This window comes from Lissotriton vulgaris, chromosome 3_1 (assembly GCF_964263255.1).
Source record: "Lissotriton vulgaris chromosome 3_1, aLisVul1.2, whole genome shotgun sequence".
NCBI lineage: Eukaryota > Metazoa > Chordata > Amphibia > Caudata > Salamandridae > Lissotriton > Lissotriton vulgaris.
The window spans coordinates 1,893,953,874-1,893,981,091 of NC_141689.1; the positions used below are offsets into that span (position 1 = coordinate 1,893,953,874).

The 27,218-nt window shown below is 42.8% G+C and overlaps 1 protein-coding gene across 16 annotated transcripts in view; it reads left to right on the forward strand.

Moving 5' to 3' along the window:
* The window catches only part of RAPGEF2 (Rap guanine nucleotide exchange factor 2), a 924,668-nt gene that overhangs the window by 827,999 nt on the left and 69,451 nt on the right, over window positions 1–27,218 (forward strand). For all 16 annotated transcript variants that reach the window (XM_086962364.1, XM_086962365.1, XM_086962376.1 and 13 more), the window contains 2 exons: window positions 1,008–1,160; window positions 1,895–2,120. In XM_086962364.1, coding sequence (XP_086818490.1) covers window positions 1,008–1,160; window positions 1,895–2,120 — 379 coding nt within the window. The remainder of the gene's footprint in view (window positions 1–1,007; window positions 1,161–1,894; window positions 2,121–27,218) is intronic.

The following is a 27,218-nucleotide window of genomic DNA, read 5'->3' on the forward strand; positions in this document are numbered from 1 at the left end:
TTGAAATCAAATATGCGGGAAACGAGTGGCCACAAAACACACCTGACTGTGTGCAGTTTCTTTTTCATTTGGAATTAGAAGTAGTTTGTGAACGCAAGAACTGAATATGTTTTACATGTAATTTCTTTATTAAGTATCAAACAACAGTTGAAAATACAGCATAGCACAGTATCATCTACAGAATATTCTGTTAACAATCGACAGGTTCAAAGGAGTATGCTGTGCTTCTGCCTCTTCGTGCTGTAATACCTTCCCTCAGATAAAAGTGTTACGTTCCAACACATAAATCAGTTCACTTCCCAGCTCCTCTGTCCCCTTCGTCTAACAGATTTGTCTTCATATCTCATTTTATAGTTCCTTTATAAAATCTTTATGAAGATAAATATAGTCCTTATATTACATTTTGTCCATTTGTTTTTCTAGTTAAATGTAATGCTTAGTGCTCCTGTAGAAAATGTCTGAGATTTTTTTTCACCGCACAAAAACCTCACTCTGAAATGTCAGCCATACAAGTTCAGATTTTGAAATTGGCTGTGTTTGTCAAAGTTGGACTAAAGTATTGGAGGTAACTAAAGGCATTCCTGAGTTGGACATAATTCGAGACCGGTAGGTATCCTGGTGAATTGTCAGACAGAGGTATGCAGTACAGTGTATACAGACACTGAAACTTCGTTATGCAGGTGCATGAATCCAGTACTTGTTTACTACATGCCTTTGGTGAGATTACGATACTCACACTGTAGTTGTCCCCAGTTTGCTAATTTCACTATGCTCCACATCTGGTAAGGCGAACAGTTTCTGGAAATGCAACAGTTTCATTAGAAATGGCTATCATGTGCCTTTTAATTGATTAAGAGGTTGGTAAAAAATGAGCTATTTTGGATACAATTGACCTCTGTAATTGGATTTGTTTTCTTACAAGTGGTCTGTTCATTTCGCTGAACTTTGCTTGCAAACTTTGTTGCTTTGTAATGATTTGAACTAATGATTACTTTTGTAACTACTAGGTATCAACTCCCCACAATCTTTAAAGAAAATTCTTTCACTGTCTGAAGAAGGAAGTTTAGAGCGACACAAGAAGCAGTCTGAAGATACAATATCGAATGCATCTTCACACCTATCCTCACCTCCTACTTCACCACAGAGTTCACCAAGGAAAGGTAGAAACAGAACTCTGGCTTTCAAGTACTGTAGGCCCTTCACTCCCACATGTATATTATTACAAAATACATTCTCCAGCTAATCCAAAAAGAAACTTCCTTGAGGGGACCTGAAAACCCTGTTCATAATATTGTAAAGAAGATGCTTGCTGCATTCATCTTTTGCTGATTTTCTTCGTGCTCATCTTATGTTATTGTTATTTCTGTAGTGCTCGTCAGCGAGTGGAGAGTTAGTTTGTGCCTTTTATATGTGTTGAATTCATGTATGTGTAGTGTACATGTTTTGAAGGCTTGTTGATTCATCCTGCTTGTTGTAAATGACTGCTTGTGTAGTATACTACTACTTATAAGACTTGAGTATAGTGTTGGATGTGTGAGGTAGTGTCATGCATGTTATGGGGCTTTCAAGCAGTCGTGCCATGTGTAGGTGCATTCAAGTGTGATAGATCTCAAGAGAAGAGAAATGTGTGTCATGTGAGCAATTGTTTTTTGTCCCTTGAGAGGGATAATGTGTATGCTTGTGAGTTGAGCAGGTACTGCATGTCAGATGTGACATCACACAGGAAAAAGGATCTCTGACCATTCTTTTTACTGGCACTTGTGGTTTGGAATGGCCATCCATAGAACCTGTTTAGAGAAGTGGTATATTTTTAATGCAAATGAAGTATTTGTTGCTCTTTGCATTGCTTGTTAATATTTTTTGTTTGGTTTGTGCTTTTCTATTCAATGTGTAGGTTACTCTTTACCTGCTAGTGGCACAGTGGACAACTTTTCAGACTCTGGTCATAGTGAAATTTCTTCACGATCTAGTATTGTAAGCAACTCTTCGTTTGACTCTGTACCAGCATGTCTGCATGAAGAGAGAAGGCAGCGACATTCGGTTAGCATTGTGGAGACCAACCTTGGTGTGGGGAGGATGGACAGAAGAGCCATCATTGACCCTGACCAGTATAGTTTAGGGTAAGTGCCTGCACCAGTTCAATACTTGAGGTGTATTTGAAATTTCTAAGATCATGCCACGGCCAGTGTCCGTGACCGAGAATGTTGAACTATATCTATCATTGGTATAACTTTGTACACATGTTTAAGCAGTTGATGCCACAGGGAGATTTCTTTGACTGAACACACTTCAGTTCACTTTGTATTTCACCTGGTTCTTGCTTATCTCCATAGTTGTGCTTTTTAGCACTCATCATGCTGCATCTCTTTATTGACATACATTCGAGATGTTTTCCTTGCGGAGTACACAGCCATTAACTAGTATGTTATTGGCTCTCTGTGCTCTTCCTGGAACATGTTTTATGTACAGCGTTTCAAAGCAGCAAGCTGTGGACAAAGTGTTATATGAATACTAAATTTTCCTTCTTATTGTTTAAAGGCCTGCTAGAGAAGTTTGAATACCTCTAGTGATATTCTCCTAATGCAAAGGAAATCTATGTTATCCTTACCATGATCTAATTCAAGCTCTCCAGTATTCTCTGAGATGTAACTACAAGATTTAAAAGTGTTTTATTGTAATATTATTATACTGCTGTGTATCCCCATTGTGTGTCACAAAAGTGCATTATCAAATGTGTAGCGCTCTGCACTCTGGGGAGGGGGGTATGTGGTGGGAAGGGTGGTATATTTGTGTAAAGCCGTGGTTCCCAAACTGTGCGCCGCGGCGCCCTGGTGCACCGTTATGAGTTCCCAGGGGCGCCGCGGCACGATGTGGGCAACATGCAGAGAGGAGCTCCAGGGGCTGTTAGAAGGGGTAAAACAACAGCAAGGCCTCATTAACATGTAAAAGGTCTTTAAAAGACCTGTGATGTGCTCGGGTGCGGCTGTGTGTGCCCCCGGGATGCTGTCTCATCCTGGACTACCACACACGAGGGAATCATGCAGGCACCCCTCCTCCCCCCTGCTGCCACGCGAGGCGCGCCTCCCCCTGCTGCCGCAAGTTAAAAACTTCAATTTTCCACAAGTGCTACACATTGCAGGCATGGCTGCCATGTCACGCTAGCTATAAATCTTAGGTTTTTTCAACACACGACTATTGCAGAAGAAGGTTGAGTATCAGCCTTTTGAACCAGCCAAGATTTATAGCTCGGATTGCTGGCAGGTTACTGTTACCGAAATACAAGCGTTTCACATGACGGGTTTGCCAATGGGTTTACCAGCCACGAATTCCCTGCGGAGGCTCAATGGCAATAAACTGTTCTGGTCACTCAGTGCGGAGTAGAGAGTAGATAAAACGGACTCTTTCAGCACACCCGGGCCTGTCATGTCAGTCTATCGTGCGTGCACAGAGGGCATTTTTATATTTTAGTCAGTTATTTGGAACAGAAAACTCTTGACATTATCAATATGGCACTGAGCAAAATATTACCGACCGAGCTTGCCGTGGTGGACTCCCAAACAAATGTTACACCTCACCACTTACAAATGTCACCAGCTACCACTGGAAAGGGGCAGTCTCAGGGTATGAAGGGAGCAGGCAAGGAGTAAAGGGGCAGTCTCAGGGCACGAAGGGAGCAGGCATGGAGGAAAGGGGCAGTCTCAGGGCACGAAGGGAGCAGGCATGGAGTAAAGGGGCAGTCTCAGGGCACGAAGGGAGCAGGCATGGAGTAAAGGGGCAGTCCCAGGGCACGAAGGGAGCAGACATGGAGGAAAGGCAGTCTTAGGGCACGAAGGGAGCAGGCATGGAGGAAAGGGGCAGTCTCAGGGCACGAAGGGAGCAGGCATGGAGGAAAGGGGCAGTCTCAGGGCATGAAGGGAGAAGGCATGGAGGAAAGGGGCAGTCTCAGGGCATGAAGGGAGCAGGCATGGAGGAAAGGGGCAGTCTCGGGGCACAAAGGGAGCAGGCACAGAGGAAAGGGGCAGTCTCAGGGCACCAAGGGAGAAGGAATGGAGGAAAGGCATGGGCAGATGAGTTAGTCTGAGAGCACGAAGGGGGCTGGGATGAACAGAAGGGGAAGGAAGTCTGAAAGCACAGTGGGAGCAGGCATTGCCAGATGGGTCAATTCAGGGGGCACACATGGAGCAGTCATGGACACAAGGAGCAGACTGAGTGCACGAAGAAAGGAGGCATGCACAGAAGGGGCAGTCTGAGGGCGCAGGGGCAGGCATGGACAGAGGGGGCAGTCAGAGTGCACGGGGGCAGGTATGGACAGAAAGGGTAGTCAGGGGTATGGGGGCAGGCACGGACAGAAGGGTAGTCTGAGGGCACGACAGAAGCAGGCATGAACACTAGGAGCAGACTAAGGGCGCGAAGCGAGCAGGCATGGAGAGAAGGGTAGTCTGAGGACACAAAGGGAGCAGCATGGATAGAAGACACAGTCAGAGGACACAAATGGAGCAGGCATGGAAAGAAGTGACAGTCTCAAGACACGAAGGGGACAGACATGGGTAGAGGGGGCAGGAGAGGTCACGAAGGGAGCAAGCATGGGCAGCCACAAGGCATAAAACAAGAGACGGGGGAGACATCCGGGGGCAGGGGGAGAGGGTTAGCAGGGTTCTGGCAGGCAGGGGGAGAGGGTGGCAGGGGAGAGAATGTTGGTAGGGTTCTGGCAGACAGGGGGAGAGGGTTGACAGGGGTGTATTAAATGAATTTTGGCATGCGTGTTTGCCTGTTGGGTGCATGTTTCCTCCAGTATGCAATGATAACACCGAGTGGCTCCGTCTTAACTTGGTGGAATTTAACTCCAGATTAACCGAGAGTTCTACTGGGTTTGGTCTAGAATAGATTAGAAAAATGACGATGAACCTGTCTGTAAACGCACATTTGAAGATTTTTTCAACAAAATACACTTTTTAAAAATGTCATTGTAAATGCATATTCCATATATTCAATAGGGAATATGCATTTACAATTACATAAAAAGAAAGTGTATTTTGTTTAAAAAAAATCTTCAAATGTGCGTTTACAGACAGGGCCATCGTCATTTTTCTAAACTATTCTAGGCCAAACCCAGTAGAACTCTCGGATGGTCCTTGAAAGGGGAGGGCATTAAAATATTACTGAAACATCAGTATGGTCACTGGCTCCAATACAGCCTCCCACGCCTGAGTTCACAACGCATTTACTTTCTCGATGAGAGAAGACGTATCAGCAGAAAAACAAAAAGTTTGGTTTTCCCCTTTTTCAACTGTTATCTTTTTATATTGTTACAAATATGATTAAATACCTTCATTGCATCCCAATTAATTTAAGGAAAACAACAGGAAGTACTCTCGAGGTCGGGCTTACATCCCCACCCACCCGTCCACCGATAAAAAAATGGGGGGGAGCCACGGCCAACTGCCAATTTGATCAAGGGAGCCACGGGTCCAAAAAGTTTGGGAACCACTGGTGTAAAGTGTTTGGTGAGGTACGCGAGTGACCGGAGATGTACTTTTATCTTACCTTGGGTCATACTGTCTAGCCATGTGATAGAGCAAGTGTGAGAGATAGGTGTGAATTTTATATTTGCAATTAGCTGGTGGTTATAAATTACTCTGCAGGTTCTTTGCCATGTTTCATGGTTTCTGTTACGCTTTCACTTTTTATCCCATATTGACTACAGCAACTGGGCCAACATCTCTCTAAAGTTATGTAAGTCTTGGAGAAGGATAGGCGGAGAAAGGAGGAATGGGGTGTGAGTGAGACCTTCCTGGATGTCTGAGTTACAGGTATTGGTAGTCCAGTTTGGTAGTGGTTTGGGGACTAAAACATATAGGCAGCTACATATTGTGTGACTGTACACCTAAACAGTGAGGTACTTGGTAACCCAGGCTAAGTTGTGGGTCTAAAGATACTCTAGATCCATCCCTTCGTAGGCACTCAAAGTTTCGTCTCCATAACATAAGAAGACTTCCACACTGAAAGTTCATTTCATTGTTCAATCATATTTATTGTTGAATTCATTCGGTATCATTCAAATATGTTTCCTTTTATAATGCAATGATTTTTGGCATTTTCATCATCGTACCAAACATTGTCATTTCAATCAGTCCAATGCATTTCGGGCATGCAAACGTGCCCTTCATCAGGGAAAATGACACTGTCAAAAAATCATAATAATGACATTAATCAAACATAAATTCTCTAGTGTATAATGTATAAGTGCTTGTTTGTCAATAAAAATGTGCTTAAAACGGAAGTTTAATAAATGAGTGGAAAAAAGCATGATAACGTGAAGTGCATGCAGGGTATATTTAAGAAATTGATGTGGTTCATGCAAGCTGTTCGTTAAGACTCACATGTCAGAAGTTTCCAAAGGTAGGGAAACCTGTAGAAAAGATACAAAAATAGAACAAAGATCTAGCATCTCTATGTCATATCTATGGCCTTTCTAACGTTCACGCTATCTCAAAGGCAACCGTCTCTGCAACTAACCTGTTGTGGCGTGTAAATGCCGATCCACGCGGGTCCTCTCGTCGGTACGAGCTGGTACATCAAACAGCTGTACGAGTATGTTTTTATAATGAGTTCCGGTCATGTGACTCATGACGCTATGAGCTCATGGAAGAAAGACTATGCGATCGAACGGTCGTCGGTGGTCGCGTGCAAACCGAAGTGCACATTGATATATAGTTCTGGCCAGAACCGTGTATAACGGAAAGCTTATTATAACGCTAGTTATAACCTGAACTCTCTAAAGATTGTAAAAATCATAATAAAAAATTATATTAAGAAAAAAGTTAATGGGGAAAACTCGGGATTCGAACCAAGGAAGATCACATGAGGGGTGTGGGAATTAGTGTTGTGAGCCATCAGAAAGGATGATAAAGGTGGTGTCAAAAAAGTGAGTGTGTGAACACACGCAGTATACACAGGATACAGTCAAAATACAAGCAATTCATATATGTCTTCATAGGTAACAAGCGAATTCGATTCTGTCGTTTAGCCCCATTGGTTTCTGGGTAGATAATTTTTGTATCCAGTAATTCTCTCTCATCAATAAGAAGTTATTATTGTTTCTCCCTTCAATTTTTTGAACTGTTTCCAATATTATGAATTTGATCTGTGAAACGTTGTGGTTTGCTTCTGTAAAATGTTGTGATAATGCTGATTTTGTATTCTTTAGTCTTATGTTCGATCTGTGTTCCGTTAGGCGCACTTTAATGCGTCTCTCTGTTTTTCCCACGTACATTTTGCCACAGGGGCATCTGATTCCATAAATCAAATTGTTTGATTCGCAAGTTGCATTCACTCTTAGTTTAATTGGATAACCTTTGGAGGGGTGATTGATGGTGTTTCCATGTATTATACTGTTACAGTTCCCGCAATTTAAACAGGGTTTTGTCCCAGTGAATGTAATGTTGACTGGAGTTTTTTGTTGTAAAATTTCTCCTAGATTTTTGGCTCTAGTGTATGCAAAGATCGGAGGTTCTCTGAAAGATTGGTTAAAATCAGGTTCCATGTTGAGAATTGACCAGTGTTTCATAATGGCTTGTTTGTATTTCTTGCTCACCGTGGAGTATTTTGATACTACAACCATTCTTGTTTGTTGAGGTTTGGTTTTGCTGGTTAGTAGCTGTTTTCTTTCTATTTGCTCAATCCTCTTTTTAGATTCATCTAATAGCGGTTGTGGATAACCTCTCGTTTTGAATTTTTGAATCATTTCATCCAGTCTGATATTCAGTGTATTTTTGTTCGAAGTGATTCGTTTCACTCTAGCCATCTGTGAGAATGGTAAATTATTAATCAGATTAGGTTGATGGAAGCTGGAGTGTAGCAACATGTTGTTTCGGTCTGTTGGTTTCGTGTACAGATCGGTCACAAATCCCTCAGGTGTTATGGTTATCTTTACATCTAGAAAATTGACAGATATATCAGAAATGTTCCATGTAAGTTGTATTCTTTGGTCATGCTCATTAAATTTCATTAGTTCCATGAGAAGTAGCTCTTGGGTGTTTGTCCATATGATGAAGTAGTCATCGATATATCTAATCAGTAGTTTCAAGTTTTTAGTCCATTCATTATTGGAGAGTATATGACGATTTTCATACCATTCCATGAAAATGTTCGCATACACTGGGGCTGCTGAATTGCCCATGGCCATGCCAGATAGTTGTTGGTACCATGATTCCTCTGCTTTGAAGTAACTATGATATAGAGTGTAGTGCATTAGTTCCATCAAAAAGATTTGAAAGTCATGATCTAATTCTGACTTCAAAAGAGCCGCTTCCATTGCTTCAATGCCCATATCATGGGGGATACTAGTATATAGGCTGCAGACATCTACTGTACATAGAATTATTTTTTGTGTTGGGTCCCATTGCACTTGTTCAAGGATTTGTAAAAATTGAGTAGTGTCTTTAACATACGTGCGCATGGACTGTACTATAGGTTGACAATACCGGTCTATAAGTTGACCAACTGGTTCATGCAAACTTCCTCTCGTAGACACAATCGGTCGCATGGGAGGGTCATGGATGTTTTTATGTATTTTCGGTTGCATTCTCAATGTAGGACTTTTTGGATCACTGGTGATTAAAAAGTTTTTTGTTCTTTCTTCAATGATACCCTGTTGTAATGCTCCTTGAACGATTTGCTTCAGAATTTTTGCATATTCCAATGTAGGATTTCTATCCAATTTGCAATATGTTTTCTCGTCTGAAATGTGTTCTATGACCTTTTGTTTATACATTTCTGTATTCATGATGACGATGGCGCCACCTTTATCCGCTTTGGTATATGTGATTTTCTCATTTCTGGCCAATTTGTGTAAGGTGTCAAGATCTTTTTGTGTGATGTTTTTATTTTTTGGTTTTACGTGTTTGATTTTCTTCAAATCCTGTTTCACTAAATTTTCGAATAGGTCCAATGTTTTGTGAGTGGTTGGAGCTTGGAAGGTACTGTGAGGTCTTAATCCTACTAATTGATCTTTTTGTTGTGGTGGTTTCTCAGGTATTGTATTATCAAAAAAATGTCTCAGTTTGAGTTTTCTCATTAATTTAAAAAAACTCACTTCTAATTCCAAATTGTCAGATGTAGTTGTCGGTATAAATGATGTGCCTTTTTGTAGTAAATCCAGTTCATATGGGCTAAGTTGATGATCACTGATGTTAATAACTAGGTGTTTTGTGGAAGGTTCTTTTTGGTTTTCTTCTCCTTCTCCTTCTCTTTGGCAATCACGGTCATACTTCTGGTGTTTGGTGGATCCCTGTCTTTGTCCTTTGCCGGACCCTCGCCTGGGTCTCCTTCTTGTGTTTGGCCTTGGTCTAAAAAAGGACTTGTTTCAGTGACTTTACTGGTAGTTGGTTCTTCTGCAGATGTTTTGTCTTGGGTGACTGGTGTAGGTTGTGACTTACGTGCTCTTTGGCTCGTATCGCTGTCCGATGAAGATGTCTCAGTGTTGGAATTATATGGACGACTTCGACGTTTTTGTGCATATACTTCTGCCCATGTATATACTTCTCCTAAACGATAATCTAAAGTATCTCTTTTGAATTTGCGAATTTTTCGCTCATTTATTTCTTTATGATGGCGATCTATTTGGCTCTTAATGTCGTTTAGGGTAGTTGTTAATTCTTCATCTGACATCATTTTAGATAGTTCTGTAGTAGTTTCCTCTATTTCTGCAGTGAGTTCCTCTAAGATGGTGGATAATTCTTGAATGATTAAGAGAATTAAGTCCAAGGAACATTTGTTCAAAATTTCGTACCAGCGTTCCTGAAACTTTTTTGAATGTTTGCATAGGGACGGTTTTAATGCAATTCGGAGTCCGCGTGGTATGCGTAAGTTCCGGTGATATTTGATGAGAGTGCTAGCATGTAGCTGTTGGTTAGTTCTCCTTTTGGATAAATATAATAATTGTCTGATGTTTTGTTCCTTTGACCGCCCTGTGGTTTCCTGGGTGAGTTCCTCCCTGATTAAAGAGTAGATTTGGTCTGCATCTTTAGATTCAAATGCAAAGGTTGAGGCTCTGGCTTCTGTACTTTTGGAGATCTCCTCGTAGTTACTCATCTTGAAAGCTGAAGTGTGTTAGTTTAATTGATTGCGTGCTATACATCCGCAGGACACTGTGAGTACATAAATTGATTTGGATGAGATGTATGCACTGCTCGTTTTTCACTTGTTTTTGCTATAGGTTACTTAATTTTGTTGGTGCACTAGAAGGTAATGCCGAGGGTCCAACGGCATTTGGTAAACTGGCTAAGTTGTGGGTCTAAAGATACTCTAGATCCATCCCTTCGTAGGCACTCAAAGTTTCGTCTCCATAACATAAGAAGACTTCCACACTGAAAGTTCATTTCATTGTTCAATCATATTTATTGTTGAATTCATTCGGTATCATTCAAATATGTTTCCTTTTATAATGCAATGATTTTTGGCATTTTCATCATCGTACCAAACATTGTCATTTCAATCAGTCCAATGCATTTCGTCCCTATGCAAACATTCAAAAAAGTTTCAGGAACGCTGGTACGAAATTTTGAACAAATGTTCCTTGGACTTAATTCTCTTAATCATTCAAGAATTATCCACCATCTTAGAGGAACTCACTGCAGAAATAGAGGAAACTACTACAGAACTATCTAAAATGATGTCAGATGAAGAATTAACAACTACCCTAAACGACATTAAGAGCCAAATAGATCGCCATCATAAAGAAATAAATGAGCGAAAAATTCGCAAATTCAAAAGAGATACTTTAGATTATCGTTTAGGAGAAGTATATACATGGGCAGAAGTATATGCACAAAAACGTCGAAGTCGTCCATATAATTCCAACACTGAGACATCTTCATCGGACAGCGATACGAGCCAAAGAGCACGTAAGTCACAACCTACACCAGTCACCCAAGACAAAACATCTGCAGAAGAACCAACTACCAGTAAAGTCACTGAAACAAGTCCTTTTTTAGACCAAGGCCAAACACAAGAAGGAGACCCAGGCGAGGGTCCGGCAAAGGACAAAGACAGGGATCCACCAAACACCAGAAGTATGACCGTGATTGCCAAAGAGAAGGAGAAGGAGAAGAAAACCAAAAAGAACCTTCCACAAAACACCTAGTTATTAACATCAGTGATCATCAACTTAGCCCATATGAACTGGATTTACTACAAAAAGGCACATCATTTATACCGACAACTACATCTGACAATTTGGAATTAGAAGTGAGTTTTTTTAAATTAATGAGAAAACTCAAACTGAGACATTTTTTTGATAATACAATACCTGAGAAACCACCACAACAAAAAGATCAATTAGTAGGATTAAGACCTCACAGTACCTTCCAAGCTCCAACCACTCACAAAACATTGGACCTATTCGAAAATTTAGTGAAACAGGATTTGAAGAAAATCAAACACGTAAAACCAAAAAATAAAAACATCACACAAAAAGATCTTGACACCTTACACAAATTGGCCAGAAATGAGAAAATCACATATACCAAAGCGGATAAAGGTGGCGCCATCGTCATCATGAATACAGAAATGTATAAACAAAAGGTCATAGAACACATTTCAGACGAGAAAACATATTGCAAATTGGATAGAAATCCTACATTGGAATATGCAAAAATTCTGAAGCAAATCGTTCAAGGAGCATTACAACAGGGTATCATTGAAGAAAGAACAAAAAACTTTTTAATCACCAGTGATCCAAAAAGTCCTACATTGAGAATGCAACCGAAAATACATAAAAACATCCATGACCCTCCCATGCGACCGATTGTGTCTACGAGAGGAAGTTTGCATGAACCAGTTGGTCAACTTATAGACCGGTATTGTCAACCTATAGTACAGTCCATGCGCACGTATGTTAAAGACACTACTCAATTTTTACAAATCCTTGAACAAGTGCAATGGGACCCAACACAAAAAATAATTCTATGTACAGTAGATGTCTGCAGCCTATATACTAGTATCCCCCATGATATGGGCATTGAAGCAATGGAAGCGGCTCTTTTGAAGTCAGAATTAGATCATGACTTTCAAATCTTTTTGATGGAACTAATGCACTACACTCTATATCATAGTTACTTCAAAGCAGAGGAATCATGGTACCAACAACTATCTGGCATGGCCATGGGCAATTCAGCAGCCCCAGTGTATGCGAACATTTTCATGGAATGGTATGAAAATCGTCATATACTCTCCAATAATGAATGGACTAAAAACTTGAAACTACTGATTAGATATATCGATGACTACTTCATCATATGGACAAACACCCAAGAGCTACTTCTCATGGAACTAATGAAATTTAATGAGCATGACCAAAGAATACAACTTACATGGAACATTTCTGATATATCTGTCAATTTTCTAGATGTAAAGATAACCATAACACCTGAGGGATTTGTGACCGATCTGTACACGAAACCAACAGACCGAAACAACATGTTGCTACACTCCAGCTTCCATCAACCTAATCTGATTAATAATTTACCATTCTCACAGATGGCTAGAGTGAAACGAATCACTTCGAACAAAAATACACTGAATATCAGACTGGATGAAATGATTCAAAAATTCAAAACGAGAGGTTATCCACAACCGCTATTAGATGAATCTAAAAAGAGGATTGAGCAAATAGAAAGAAAACAGCTACTAACCAGCAAAACCAAACCTCAACAAACAAGAATGGTTGTAGTATCAAAATACTCCACGGTGAGCAAGAAATACAAACAAGCCATTATGAAACACTGGTCAATTCTCAACATGGAACCTGATTTTAACCAATCTTTCAGAGAACCTCCGATCTTTGCATACACTAGAGCCAAAAATCTAGGAGAAATTTTACAACAAAAAACTCCAGTCAACATTACATTCACTGGGACAAAACCCTGTTTAAATTGCGGGAACTGTAACAGTATAATACATGGAAACACCATCAATCACCCCTCCAAAGGTTATCCAATTAAACTAAGAGTGAATGCAACTTGCGAATCAAACAATTTGATTTATGGAATCAGATGCCCCTGTGGCAAAATGTACGTGGGAAAAACAGAGAGACGCATTAAAGTGCGCCTAACGGAACACAGATCGAACATAAGACTAAAGAATACAAAATCAGCATTATCACAACATTTTACAGAAGCAAACCACAACGTTTCACAGATCAAATTCATAATATTGGAAACAGTTCAAAAAATTGAAGGGAGAAACAATAATAACTTCTTATTGATGAGAGAGAATTACTGGATACAAAAATTATCTACCCAGAAACCAATGGGGCTAAACGACAGAATCGAATTCGCTTGTTACCTATGAAGACATATATGAATTGCTTGTATTTTGACTGTATCCTGTGTATACTGCGTGTGTTCACACACTCACTTTTTTGACACCACCTTTATCATCCTTTCTGATGGCTCACAACACTAATTCCCACACCCCTCATGTGATCTTCCTTGGTTCGAATCCCGAGTTTTCCCCATTAACTTTTTTCTTAATATAATTTTTTATTATGATTTTTACAATCTTTAGAGAGTTCAGGTTATAACTAGCGTTATAATAAGCTTTCCGTTATACACGGTTCTGGCCAGAACTATATATCAATGTGCACTTCGGTTTGCACGCGACCACCGACGACCGTTCGATCGCATAGTCTTTCTTCCATGAGCTCATAGCGTCATGAGTCACATGACCGGAACTCATTATAAAAACATACTCGTACAGCTGTTTGATGTACCAGCTCGTACCGACGAGAGGACCCGCGTGGATCGGCATTTACACGCCACAACAGGTTAGTTGCAGAGACGGTTGCCTTTGAGATAGCGTGAACGTTAGAAAGGCCATAGATATGACATAGAGATGCTAGATCTTTGTTCTATTTTTGTATCTTTTCTACAGGTTTCCCTACCTTTGGAAACTTCTGACATGTGAGTCTTAACGAACAGCTTGCATGAACCACATCAATTTCTTAAATATACCCTGCATGCACTTCACGTTATCATGCTTTTTTCCACTCATTTATTAAACTTCCGTTTTAAGCACATTTTTATTGACAAACAAGCACTTATACATTATACACTAGAGAATTTATGTTTGATTAATGTCATTATTATGATTTTTTGACAGTGTCATTTTCCCTGATGAAGGGCACGTTTGCATGCCCGAAATGCATTGGACTGATTGAAATGACAATGTTTGGTACGATGATGAAAATGCCAAAAATCATTGCATTATAAAAGGAAACATATTTGAATGATACCGAATGAATTCAACAATAAATATGATTGAACAATGAAATGAACTTTCAGTGTGGAAGTCTTCTTATGTTATGGAGACGAAACTTTGAGTGCCTACGAAGGGATGGATCTAGAGTATCTTTAGACCCACAACTTAGCCAGTTTACCAAATGCCGTTGGACCCTCGGCATTACCTTCTAGTGCACCAACAAAATTAAGTAACCTATAGCAAAAACAAGTGAAAAACGAGCAGTGCATACATCTCATCCAAATCAATTTATGTACTTGGTAACCCACACATGAGGTCCTTGACCTCTGCATATAACATGTGCCTCTATTTGACGATACCTGGCTGATAAAAAGTCCTGATTTTGGTTTCTGTATTGTTCTATGCTTACTAGCGTTAAGGCCAGGTTGGATTCACCCTGGTCCTTCTAGTGCATGATTTTAACTTTGTACTATTGACTATTTGTTAGTCTAGGTCTTTAGGGATCTTTTGCTCTGATGAATGCCCCCGACCAATATAGGCGACTTAGTTTAGGGCAGAACCAAGTTGACGATGAAACAATGGTCTGAGCCATTGTGCTCTTATTCCATTGCATAGTTGGTTTTAGATGCACCATAGGTCACCACTAATAAAGGTGAAACCCCGGTTAATTCTAGGTATTTTCAACTTTATCTGGATCCCCCTGTTTTGTTGAGGAAACCATCTTAATTAGGAAGTCCCTTCTCTTGGTTTATTAGGAGGTAGAGTCTGCCCTGGTAGTATTGTCTTACGAGGGTAGGGAAAGGTTGCCTATAATGTAGCATTTCACATTATGTGAGTGAGGCTTCCTCTTACAATAAGATTGGTCTTTCTTCTTATCTTGGGCTTTCCCCTATCCATGCCAGAATCTTGGTAATTTAGGATTTATACCATATCACTGATAAAAATAGCATTGTATAAGCACCCATACCGTTATGTGTTTTGGGTACTTGGAGAAGGCCCAGTAATTTATTTGCCAGCATGCACAAGGCAGTAATGTTGTCAAGTGAGTAAATGGATGCTAAATGAGCAAGAAAATAAGTAGGCAGTAGTCATCCTACTGCATGAGCAGAAGCCATGCACGTTTACAAAGACAGTAACACTGGCTGCTGCTTTAGAAATACGCCTCATGAATGAGGGCAGAAGTGAAGAGCAATCAAGGCTGGCAACATGAGCAGAAACTGCACAATCCTTAAAGGCCCAGATTTCACCTACTCCTACCAGGCCACAGGAGGCAAAGTTTGAACAGGAGTTCATATCTCAAATCTCTTAGATGTTCCGAAAAACACACAAAGGTGGACGAGCACCAGTCCAGGGAAGCCCTAGACAGGTCATGGTTCAAATCCAAGCCTTTCTGTCACCCTGCACATGCGAGTGTGAGTTGAAGCACTTTCGTTTGCGGCCCTGACAGAGCAAGCCAAGTCGACCAGTACTGTTTCCCTTTTGTCCTAACCCCTCCATGTGAGCCCAGATCTTATTCTTGGAACTCAAAGACATTCCTCTTTAAAGTTTACAGGAGGAAAAATTCTCCTGACCTTCTAGAACTTCCTCCCCGACAATTACCACTTTCATTATTAGCAGGGAATGACATTTCAGGTTAAAAAAAATACAATGTGCAGAAAGGAGAGTTGCGCTGTTAGCAATGGACAACAACATGACATAGATTTGGTAGGCCTCATTTTGTTTAGCCTTACCCCACCCTTCTCCAATCTATGAGCCTTACAAAAAACAGCTTTTGTATAGGTCTCTGCAAGTTAACATTCTTTCTGATATTCTGTCTACTCCCTCCCCTAATTAAATCTGCTCTCACCTCTGCAGGAGGCATTTGATCGCAACAGTAATAGCCAAACAGGTGTCATTTCTGGATCTAGACAACTCCTGATTCAGCCTCCCTGAATGTCCCTCCAGCCAGCAAAGTGTGTTGATCAGGTCTATTGGACTACGTAGCTTACATTAATTCCTGGGAGAAACATGTATTTGCCCATCTTATTCATCAACATTGGCCTTGCGGCCCTGTTGGAACTTTTTGTGGGGAAAAAACTACCATGTACTACAGGGCTGGAAGCAATGTTTCAGGCCAGCTTTCCTGTAGCTTCAGCATTCGGTCCCAATCTGCTGATCCTTACCATTGCAGGCATATCATCCGCAACCTGCTTTCACTGGCATTTTGGTGCTGCTGAGCCATGCCAACTGGTCACTTGCCTTCGACTAGGGATGTGCTGTCTTATTGGTAGCGGAGTTAGTTTGACAATTGTGCTGGACTTTAAAGCTCTCATCTGCCTTGGGGGAGAGATTATCCATTGCTAATTTGTAGTGTTGTATTGTAGAATTTATACAGTGGTTGATGCTCCTGACAAGTTCGCAAAGCAATCCAATTAGCGTGAGGTTCCTGGCACCCTGTTGGAGTGCTTGTTTGATAGAGGGTTGGGTGTAGCTAAGCCTATATACAAATTTCACTTCTCGTAACATGGGTTTTTTGTTGCAGTAAAGTTTAGTTTCATACTTTCCACAAGAAATCCTACTTAATATCTCCTTTAATACAGAGCCCATTCCATTCATATTAATTTCAATATGTCATAAATCTTCCAAAGGACTCCAATAATCTGCATCCCGAAGCTGCTGAGGCACCACCTGAAACGAAACAACATGGATTCAGACTCCCCTTCCCTGTGCTGTCTCCTTCATTAGACTGAGCTGGAGTCCCCGCCCCCTTTTATAAAGAAACCCCTCCCCTTCCGTCCCTTTGAGTTTCAATCTGCTCCTGGCGCCCTCCATGGCTATTGCCACTTCCCCAGCACTGTGCGAACCCTGCTTTCCTTTGCCGAGGTGTTCCCTCTTTCCTAGACCAACTTGCTTCAACAATTTTAGGGTGGTGCACTGTGTCAGAAACAGTCGAACTCTCTGCCCTGTCCTTTTCCTTGCTTACTTATAGGCCTTAAAGTCTGACGCGAGGCCCTGCTTCCCAGTGCCCTTTATTGGACCTCCGTGCTATTTCCGTGAATGCACTGTGCCAGTGCTTCACAGTAATTCATATTTTCTCAAATAAAGGCAGGGCTTTGAGGGGGCCGGGCCATTCTGGGTCTCTGACCTGGTAGTAATTTAAAAACAACATTGAAACAGATCCCTTCCAGGCCCAGTATTTGTGTACTTAACATTATAGGCAACCCACTGATCGATTTCTGAACAATCAGTGTAAAAAACGATACAGTAATCCTTGTCTTTCCTGTGTATATTTTACATTATTTTCTTAAATTTGCATCCCTTAAGAGTTTTAGTTTTTTTCAAGATGTTCTGTTGCAATAATTCACACAAAAGAGGAGGGGTGAGGGTAACAGACTCACCTACTCCGGACCCCCAGACAATACTTTTATACACGTAAAGGAGTAGGGAGTAATAAAAGTGTTTCTATTTCGTGGTGGCATTTACTGTTTGTCTTAATACTGCCCTCACCCACAGTTGTGTGATATGCTTCATCATAGGTCTGCTACCAAACACCCCAGCGCAAGCCAACGCCTGGGGTGTAATAGGGTAGGGGAAGACGAACACAACATAAAAGAGAAACAATAATGTCTAAAGTGACTGGGATCACCGGAAGTGAAAGTGCAGTGTAGATTAAAACTAGCTCGGAGGTGTTGCTGTGCCTATACTTTATTCCTGGACCCTCCGGCCAAGATTAAAAATGAGAAGGATGGTGGTGAATGGGAGATGTAATGTACTCCTTACACCCCTCCTTACTTTCAATTTGTCGACATGTTTCGGCCGTGTGTTTGCGCCCCTCGTTCGGGGTCACGCCGGCCTTCTTCAGGACGCTGCTGATCCCAGACTTTATATGTGTGTATCTCTCACCTCGTATTCCGAGATAAGAGGGTATCCACTAGTTCTGACTCCTGGGTATCCGCTCGACAGTAATCTATTGATGTACGAGTTTACCCCTTAACATCTACACGGCGGGAGCAGATGAGCAGTCCTAAGGAGGAGCACCTACCTTGAAGAAAGTGTAACTACAGGGGGTCTCTCCTTGCATCTTGGCAGTTTTAACATTGTTAAGGGGTAAACTCGTACATCAACAGAGTACTGTGGAGGGGATACTTCGGAGTCAGAACTAGTGGTTCTGATACCCTCTTTTCTCGGAATCCTTCACGTTTTTAATCCTGGCCGGAGGTTCCAGGAATAAAGTATAGGCACAGCAAAACCTTCCAGCTCGTTTTAATTTGCAATGCACTTTTACTTACGGTGAACCCAGTCACTTTAGACATTATTGTTTCTCTTTTATGTTGTGTTTGTCTTCCCCTACCCTATTGCTCCACCCCGGGCATTGGCTGCGCGGGGGTGTTTGGTAGCAGCCCTATGATGACGCATGTCACACAACTGTGTCAGTGAGGGCTGTATTAAAACACACAGCACGTGCCACCACAAAATAGACACTTTTATCACTCCCTACTCCTTCAACTGTATAAAAATAGGTAAAGTAGCACTCTGAGGGGATTTTTTTGTTTACACGTTTAAGACACACCCGTAATTATATAGGCCACGCCCCTTTTATGTAAGTCCCCTGACCACACGCTTTTTTCATCCCTCTTAAAGGCCTGAAATAAGGAGGAGGCGGGGGTGTTATCGTGCATGGGACTTATTAGTGAGGCAGTTATACTGGACTGCTTCTTTTCAGACAATCTAAGATTGATTTGCAAATGGGTGCACACACGAGCTAAAACAGTGACTGAAATGCTACTCTGACCAATTTCCAGTGGTTAGAATGTGTTTTCTCAAGCATTTTCGCCCATGTTTTTTTCTTTTTTCTTCTGTTGGTCATCACCCAGTTCCATTACGCTTCCATATCACTTATTGAAGACTGAACGTACTGCTCCATAACAATGTAATCCATGTATTTATTGTGGATCATCGATGTAACACATCTGTCTTTAGATAAACAGGCGACTGACTTCAGACAACAACTATATCCCAAGTAGTACTTTTCCTTACCTTTTTCCCTGTTTGTGTTTTTGTGAAATTTACAGTGACATTTCTTGGTGAGGAGGGCGGTATCTGTAGGATGATTAGAGGCAGTGTTTCTGTATTTCTAGCGCTCGTCTAAATGAAATGGTGTTCCTATGCCGCCATCTAGCGGAAACTGAGAGTAATTTCATAGATTTGAAAAGGTAGTGCTTTTCCGTCGTGTAAAACGCGCCAAAGTAGCTCCAGTCCAGCTGCCCTGCTTAAATGCTGCGTTACATGCGACTCACCGGAAGGCGGCAGAGTTCGTGTTGTTGCACAGTAAATAATTCACAAAGTCCCCCAATGTGGTACATGATTGTCTCGCATAATGCTGATATTGATTGCATAACATCTCTCCCCTTACTCCTGTGTTACCAATCACAATGGCGCAGGACACTCTGTCAGGAAATTATCAGCTAACGGGAGGAGTTATCAGACAATGGAAGAGGGGGAGCGACGGAAAGGACGGGCAGATGTCTCGGGATTCAGGAAGAGTGACATGCGGTAGAGAGCTCTCTTCCGAATTAAACCTTTGTCCCTTGCACGCAGAAGTACTGCTTTATTAAGATCGGATGAATAAAGGTTTTTTAAAGCTTTTAAATTCGCTGGCAAATTCTGCCGTTGGGTCAACTTGTCACTCAAGCGTGACACGAGGTTTCATGCCTACTTATGGTGTTCCTGCTCTTGAAAAACTGTTCCTTGTGAAGGCTGAAGCATTTGGATATTAACAGGGGCAGTTCCTGAACCCCGGGCCATGTATGGAAAGTGCCTCAGTGCTTTATGTGCCTCTGGGGCACTTAGTATTATAGAAGGGGCGCTGACTCTTGTGCGGCCTTTACTGTAATACTGATAGCGCAGGCTCTACATGCGCCCTTGTCGTATTACCAATGTGGGTGCAGAAGCAAACATGCTTTAGGAGGTGCACTGTAAGTGTGGCTCAAAAAGGTGTCAAACTGTCAGTGTGGGGGCAGCTCTCTGGAGGCGTGAAAAGGGATCCCATGGACCCCCAGACATCCCGCTGCAGGCGGGTGCCGTCAACGTTTCTCTTTTTAATGTGTTTAAAGATTAGATATCTGCCAACAAAAGATTCTCCACTATACCTAAATTTGTTTGGGTCTCAAGGGCATGGTCCAAATTTTCTAATGACAAGCTTTTTACGCTGCGGCCATATGCATAGCTTTATTCCTTATCCAGTATTATGGGTGTCTTTCATAGATTCACATGCCTGAATCATTCCCCGTCGTCGAGACGGGAGCCCCGGTAATAGAAAAGTAATGTCCTATAGACATACATAGAGAAAAATAGGCCTAAGGGCCTTGCCTTAGTAGCCTATCTATGTCCTTTTGTAAAAAGGACCAAACTCCTAAGGGTAGCCAATCAGCTACCACCTCCCTCTAGAACCTTCCTGCCAGGAGCCTCAGTCTCTCAGATTTTCTACCGCACGTTGTGCTAGGGAGTCCCCACCTGAGCTCTCCTCAGGTTTCTTCAATTTCTCTCCTTTTCTTCAAAAAACTTGGATTATACTTCAACTATGACTGAACAACAGAAAAAAGGACTCTTCAGAGCCTGTTCTTCTTGTGGCAAGAAGAGACTGCACGTCGACGACAAGCATGAGACTTGCCTCTACTGCCTCTACCCTGACCATAAAGTAAAAGACTGCAGGGTATGTAGAACATTTTCTGCCAAAACCCTTAAGGATAGAGAAGGAAGATTGCTCCTCTGGTTAAACAGTCTCAAAACCAGAGATGATGATGTGCTCTCCTCGGAGGGCAGTGAAATGGCTTCAGTTTCTTCGAAACTGTCCTTGAAAAGGCCAAGGGAGGCTTCCCCTGGCCATTCAGACGTCCCTCGCAAAAAGACTGCTTCAAAGTCTTCTGAGGCAAGATCTGACACGTCTGTGAAGGATGCTACAACCTTCAGAAAGCCATCGCAGTCCACGTCGTCTGCTTCTATGACGTTCTCTTCAAGAAAAACGAGATACGTCTCCACATCGACGACGACAGTCTCAACGACGGTAGCATCGTCAGCCTTGACTTCAACGACGACGACCTCCCACTCGTCGTCGACGGGTAAGCCAATATCGTCGATTATACTTATTAAAAAGCAGCAGTCATTTGTCAAAACTCCGTCGTCATCGATGTTGACAAAAACAACTTCATCGTCGACGAGACTTCAGCCAAGCGCATCGTCGACGAAGACACCGACGACGGTAGGGGCACCGTCGACGGCTACTACGCTGTCGACGACGAAAGGGCCGTCGACGACCACCTCGACGACGGCGAAGGCACCGTCGACGACCACCCCGACGACGGCGAATGCACCGTCGACGACCACGCCGACGACGGCGAAGGCACCGTCGACGACCACGTCGACGAAGACAACGTCGACGGCCGCACCGTCGACGCCCGCTCCGTCGACGACAGCTTCATCGGCGAAGGGGCAGTCGACGCCTGAAAAACGGTCGACGACGATTCCATCGACGGCTCCAACGACGACCTCGTCGACGACGACATCGTCGACGACGACATCGTCGACGCCATGGAAAAAATCGGAGTTAGTTCCATCAAAAAAGGTCACCAAACTCCCTATTACGCCCGATTTAACATCACCCAGTAGGGTTCAAACACTGCTCCCTTCTCGCATACTACAAGATGACGAATCGGACTATGAACAATTCGAACAAGCTACTAGTCCGTCAGATCTCAATGTCAAATGCCAGAGTACTGACGATGACGGGGATGATGTTATTTTTACGGAGGAAACTGATCAGGCTCAAGTACATACTCGAGTCACTCCAATGATCGTATTACCGGCTGAGATAGTCACTGATCTTCAATTCCTGATCACGGACTACAAAAAACGATTCCCAGAATCCTCTACAAACCCTTCAAAAGACAATTCTCAGGAATCTTCCAAACAGCAGAAATCACCAAGGTCAAGACCAGCGCCTTTGGTTCTTCCCCAAGAGAGTGAACAGATTCACAACATCCAATCCTCAGATGAGGACGACGAACCTCCTGAGGAAGGTGAAGTTAGAGATGACCTCTCTCAAAACAGGGATGATGAGGATTACGTTGCTCATTCTCCGGCCACACCGGAACCCAGCACGTCAGATTCTCCACCAGTGGACATCGGTGGATTCCACAATTTAATAGAGAGAGCGGCCACTAGATTTCACATGACAATGGAAACAAAAATAACGGACTGTTTCTTATATGACTTCAAAGATCCTATAAAGAAAGAGGCAAGGTCCATTCCCATAATAGATCACATCTGGGATCAGGGGCTACAACTCATGCAAACACCTGCATCTGTTTCAATAGTGGTCCCTAGACTGGATAAAAAATATAGGGCTCCGTCAACGGCACCCACTTGCTTTAATTCACATCCTAAACCAGATTCGGTCGTCACTCAAGCCGCCCAGAAAAACTCCAGAAACCCATCCTCACCACTGTCCGCACCACCAGACAAAGAGGGCAGGAAATTGGATGGCATAGGCAAACGCTTCTCCACAACGTCAGCCATGACGGTAAAAGTAGCCAACGCCATTGCTCTGCTAGGCAGATACAATAGGCAACTATGGGAAGATATTGCTCCGTATCTCACGCATGTACCTGACAACTTGAAAGATGAGGTCCAGGCACTCCTTCATGAAGGTCAAATGTCAGCATCGGAAATCATAGATTCAGCTGTCGATGTCGCCATGACAGGCTTCAGACAGCTGGCAGGAGCCGCAGTTCTGCGCAGACAAGGATGGCTCAAGGCGACATCCTTCAGACAAGAAGTCCAAGCCAAAGTTGTAGATATGCCCTATGACGGTCAACAACTATTTGGAGTAAAAATAGATGAAGCCTTGCAGACGATAAAGAAAGACACCGACACAGCAAGGGCTCTCGGGACTTTACAATTCCGAAACCAGTCCTTTCGAGGGCACAGAGGAAGAGGACAATCCACATACAGAGGATCCTATCAAGGAAAATCCACATACTCATACAATCAAAATCGCCCACAATATCAGCAGCGACAGCAACAACAAAGTCGCCAAACCTCCTACGGGAGATCGAACTTCAGGGGCAAATCCCAAAAGAAAACGGCTGGCGGAAGACAATGACCAGTTCCCGCAGCCAGTCCCCTCACCGTCCTGTCCGCTCAAAATTGGAGGCAAATTGACACATTTCCTCCACAATTGGAAATCGATTACGACAGATCGGTGGGTGCTACAATTAATCCAACACGGTCACACCTTAGAATTCAACTCCATCCCACCGTTAACTCCTCCTCACAAACATCATCACAAACACCTTCGTATGTTACTAAAGGAAATCTCTTCCATGATAAAAAAGGGAGCAATAGAGCGAGTCCCATCAGCTCAAAAGGGAAAGGGATTTTATTCCCGCTTCTTTTTAATCCAGCAGAAAAAGAAGAAGTGGAGGCCCATTCTGGATCTCAGGGCGCTCAATGGCTTCCTGAAAAGCCAATCATTTCGAATGGTGACTATCCAGGAAATCTTAGGTTCCCTAGAGGAAGGAGACTTTATGACGTCTTTGGACCTGCAAGATGCATATTACCATGTCCCAATACACAGACGACACAAAAAATTCCTACGATTCGAAGTAGCAGGTCTCCACTTCCAATTTTGTGTCCTCCCATTCGGCCTCAAATCAGCGCCACGCATTTTTACAAAATGCCTGGCTCCTGTGGCAGCTTTCCTGAGACAACAAAATCACCAAGTCTTCCCCTACCTGGACGACTGGCTGGTGAAAGCACCGTCTCTCACAGACGCGCAACAGTCTTCCAACGCCTGTCTCGATATTTTCCGGAACCTGGGTTTGACTCTCAACTTCGAGAAATCTACTTTACAACCCACCAAGATCATCACATTCCTGGGGGCCACTATAAACACCATTTCATCCAAAGCTTTCCCGTCTCAAGAAAGAAAACACAAACTGATGTCTCTAGCTACCGCAATATCTTCAAAACAAACCATCAAAGTTCGGATTTTCAAATCTCTTCTAGGGATGATGTCTTCATGCATACTACTCATCCCTCACTGTCGGCTCAGAATGCGCCCCCTTCAGGAGGCCCTGACCAAACAGTGGACCCAATGTACAGATTCCTTCGAGGATCACATAGTCATCACTCGACAAATATCCGAAACGCTGGATTGGTGGATGAAGAACAAGAACCTATCCAAAGGTCTCACGTTCTTGTTACCAGAAACTCCACACGTCATAACGACGGACGCATCTCTCGAAGGATGGGGTGCAGTCCTTCAAGACTTACAAATCAGCGGCAGATGGTCAGAACAAGAGAAAGCTCTGCATATCAACCTCCTAGAACTACGAGCAGTCCTCCACTCTTTACAGGCATTCCTCCCTCGCATCAAAAACTCAGCAGTGCTCGTGAGGACGGACAACACGACCACAATGCACTACTTAAACAAGCAGGGAGGGACACGCTCGCTGACACTGTCTCGCGAATCACAAAAAATTTGGAACTGGCTACTACTCAACAGCATCACTTTAACATCGGAGTATGTCCCAGGAAAAGACAACGTCATAGCAGACGCTCTCAGCAGACAGAGGTCACTGTCCCACGAATGGGAACTGGACCAACAAGTTCTAGACAACATCTTCTCGGCATGGGGAAAACCGCAAATGGACCTTTTCGCCACCAAGGAGAACAGGAAATGCCACAGCTTCGCAAGTTGGCATCCCCAAAAAAGGTCATTAGGAAATGCATTTTCCATCGCATGGCGCAACGTGTTTGCGTACGCATTTCCGCCATTTCCCCTGATAAGCAGAGTCATCCGGAAAATGAAAATGGAACATTGCACATTGATTCTCATTGCCCCACACTGGCCGAGACAACATTGGTTCGCGGACCTCCGTCGCCTATCGGTCCGACCATCAATCCAGCTGCATCAACATCCTTCTCTACTCTCGATGTCCAAAGGCCAGATACTCCACCCGAATCTGAAATCTCTCAGATTATCGGCTTGGCTCCTGAGTACCGAGAATTCTGTCACCTACGCATCCCACAGGAGTGCAAAGAAATCCTAGCTAAAGCAAGAGCAGTTAGCACGAACAAAACTTATTCCTTGAAATGGAAACGCTTTTGTATTTGGTGTAAAGACAACAATATACATCCCTTCAGAATCACTCCAGAGCAGATACTGCCCTATCTACTACATCTAGCTCAAGCAGGTCTTGCGCATGCTTCCATCAGGGTACACCTGGCAGCAATCTCACGCTTCACAAGGACTTCAAAAAGTCCTTCACTATGGTCCGACAGACTGATAAAACAGTTTCTTAAGGGGCTTTACAGATCTTTCCCTAGACCAAGACGAATACCACCAACGTGGCATCTGAATATTGTCCTCAATCAATTAATGAAGCATCCATTTGAACCTATCCATAGGGCTGATATCAAATACATTTCATGGAAAACTGCACTTCTTTTAGCTTTAACATCAGCCAGAAGAGTCAGTGAGTTGCAAGCTCTTTCGATACTGGATCCTTTCTTGCAATTTAGAGAGGACAGAGTCATTTTAAGAACCAACCCCCGTTTCATTCCTAAAGTCCCCTCGGACTTCCATCTAAATGAACCGCTTGTGCTTCGCTCATTCTTCCCGAACCCAAGCACGGTAGCTGAAAGATCTCTTCACTCTCTGGACATTAAGAGATGTCTAAAATTTTATCTGGACAAAACGAAAGATTTCAGAAAGACAAATCAACTTTTCGTTGCCTTCAGCAGGCCAAGAAAAGGCATGCCACTCTCCAAACAAACCATTTCCAGATGGATATCGGCGGCAATTGCATTTTGTCATGACAAAGCCGGACGTCCATTACATTCCACAGTCCGAGCACATTCCACGAGAGCTGTGTCCACATCGGCAGCACTATTCGCTGGAGTACCGATTCTGGACATCTGCAGGGCGGCCACCTGGAAATCGCCGCACACCTTTACCAGACACTACTGCCTGGACACGGAACTGATGCAGGATGCAGCTGTGGGCCAAGCTGTACTTCGACATCTATTCCAGTAAGATGAGCCTTCCTACTTCCCACCGTCCTGCAATGGTATGCACATTTCTTTACTTTACTCTTTATATTACTGATGGTATCTAGTCACATGATATGTGTTATCTCAGACTGTTATATTCCATCGCATATGTGCATAATGTATTGCTTGCTATTCTGATTCAGGCATGTGAATCTATGAAAGACACCCATAATACTGGATAAGAAATGCGTTACTTACCTGTAACAGCAGTTATCCAGTATTGGTGTCTTTCATAGATTCACATGCAACCCTCCCACCTCCCCAGGAAGGTCTCATCTCTCACTACAGAGCATATGTTACGTCTACCTAGCTTGGTGCGTACGAAAATCTGAGAGACTGAGGCTCCTGGCAGGAAGGTTCTAGAGGGAGGTGGTAGCTGATTGGCTACCCTTAGGAGTTTGGTCCTTTTTACAAAAGGACATAGATAGGCTACTAAGGCAAGGCCCTTAGGCCTATTTTTCTCTATGTATGTCTATAGGACATTACTTTTCTATTACCGGGGCTCCCGTCTCGACGACGGGGAATGATTCAGGCATGTGAATCTATGAAAGACACCAATACTGGATAACTGCTGTTACAGGTAAGTAACGCATTTCTTTCTGAACATTAGGATAGGCCTGTGCCATACTTTTTTCCTCTTTTCAGAAAGGTGTATGGGTCTTGCTAACCTTCTGATGCTAATGTGTGTAAATAAGTGTGAATTGACTGTTAGTCTTTTGTGGAGCAGCGTCAAGTTACATGTTTGCCGGACACATTGCCGCATTTAAATATTTGAACCTTCTGGAATGTATAGAGGAATCGGAAACACGAGCTGCATTGATCTACAAGGATATAATTAACATTTGGAGACCAGCAGCCTCAAACAA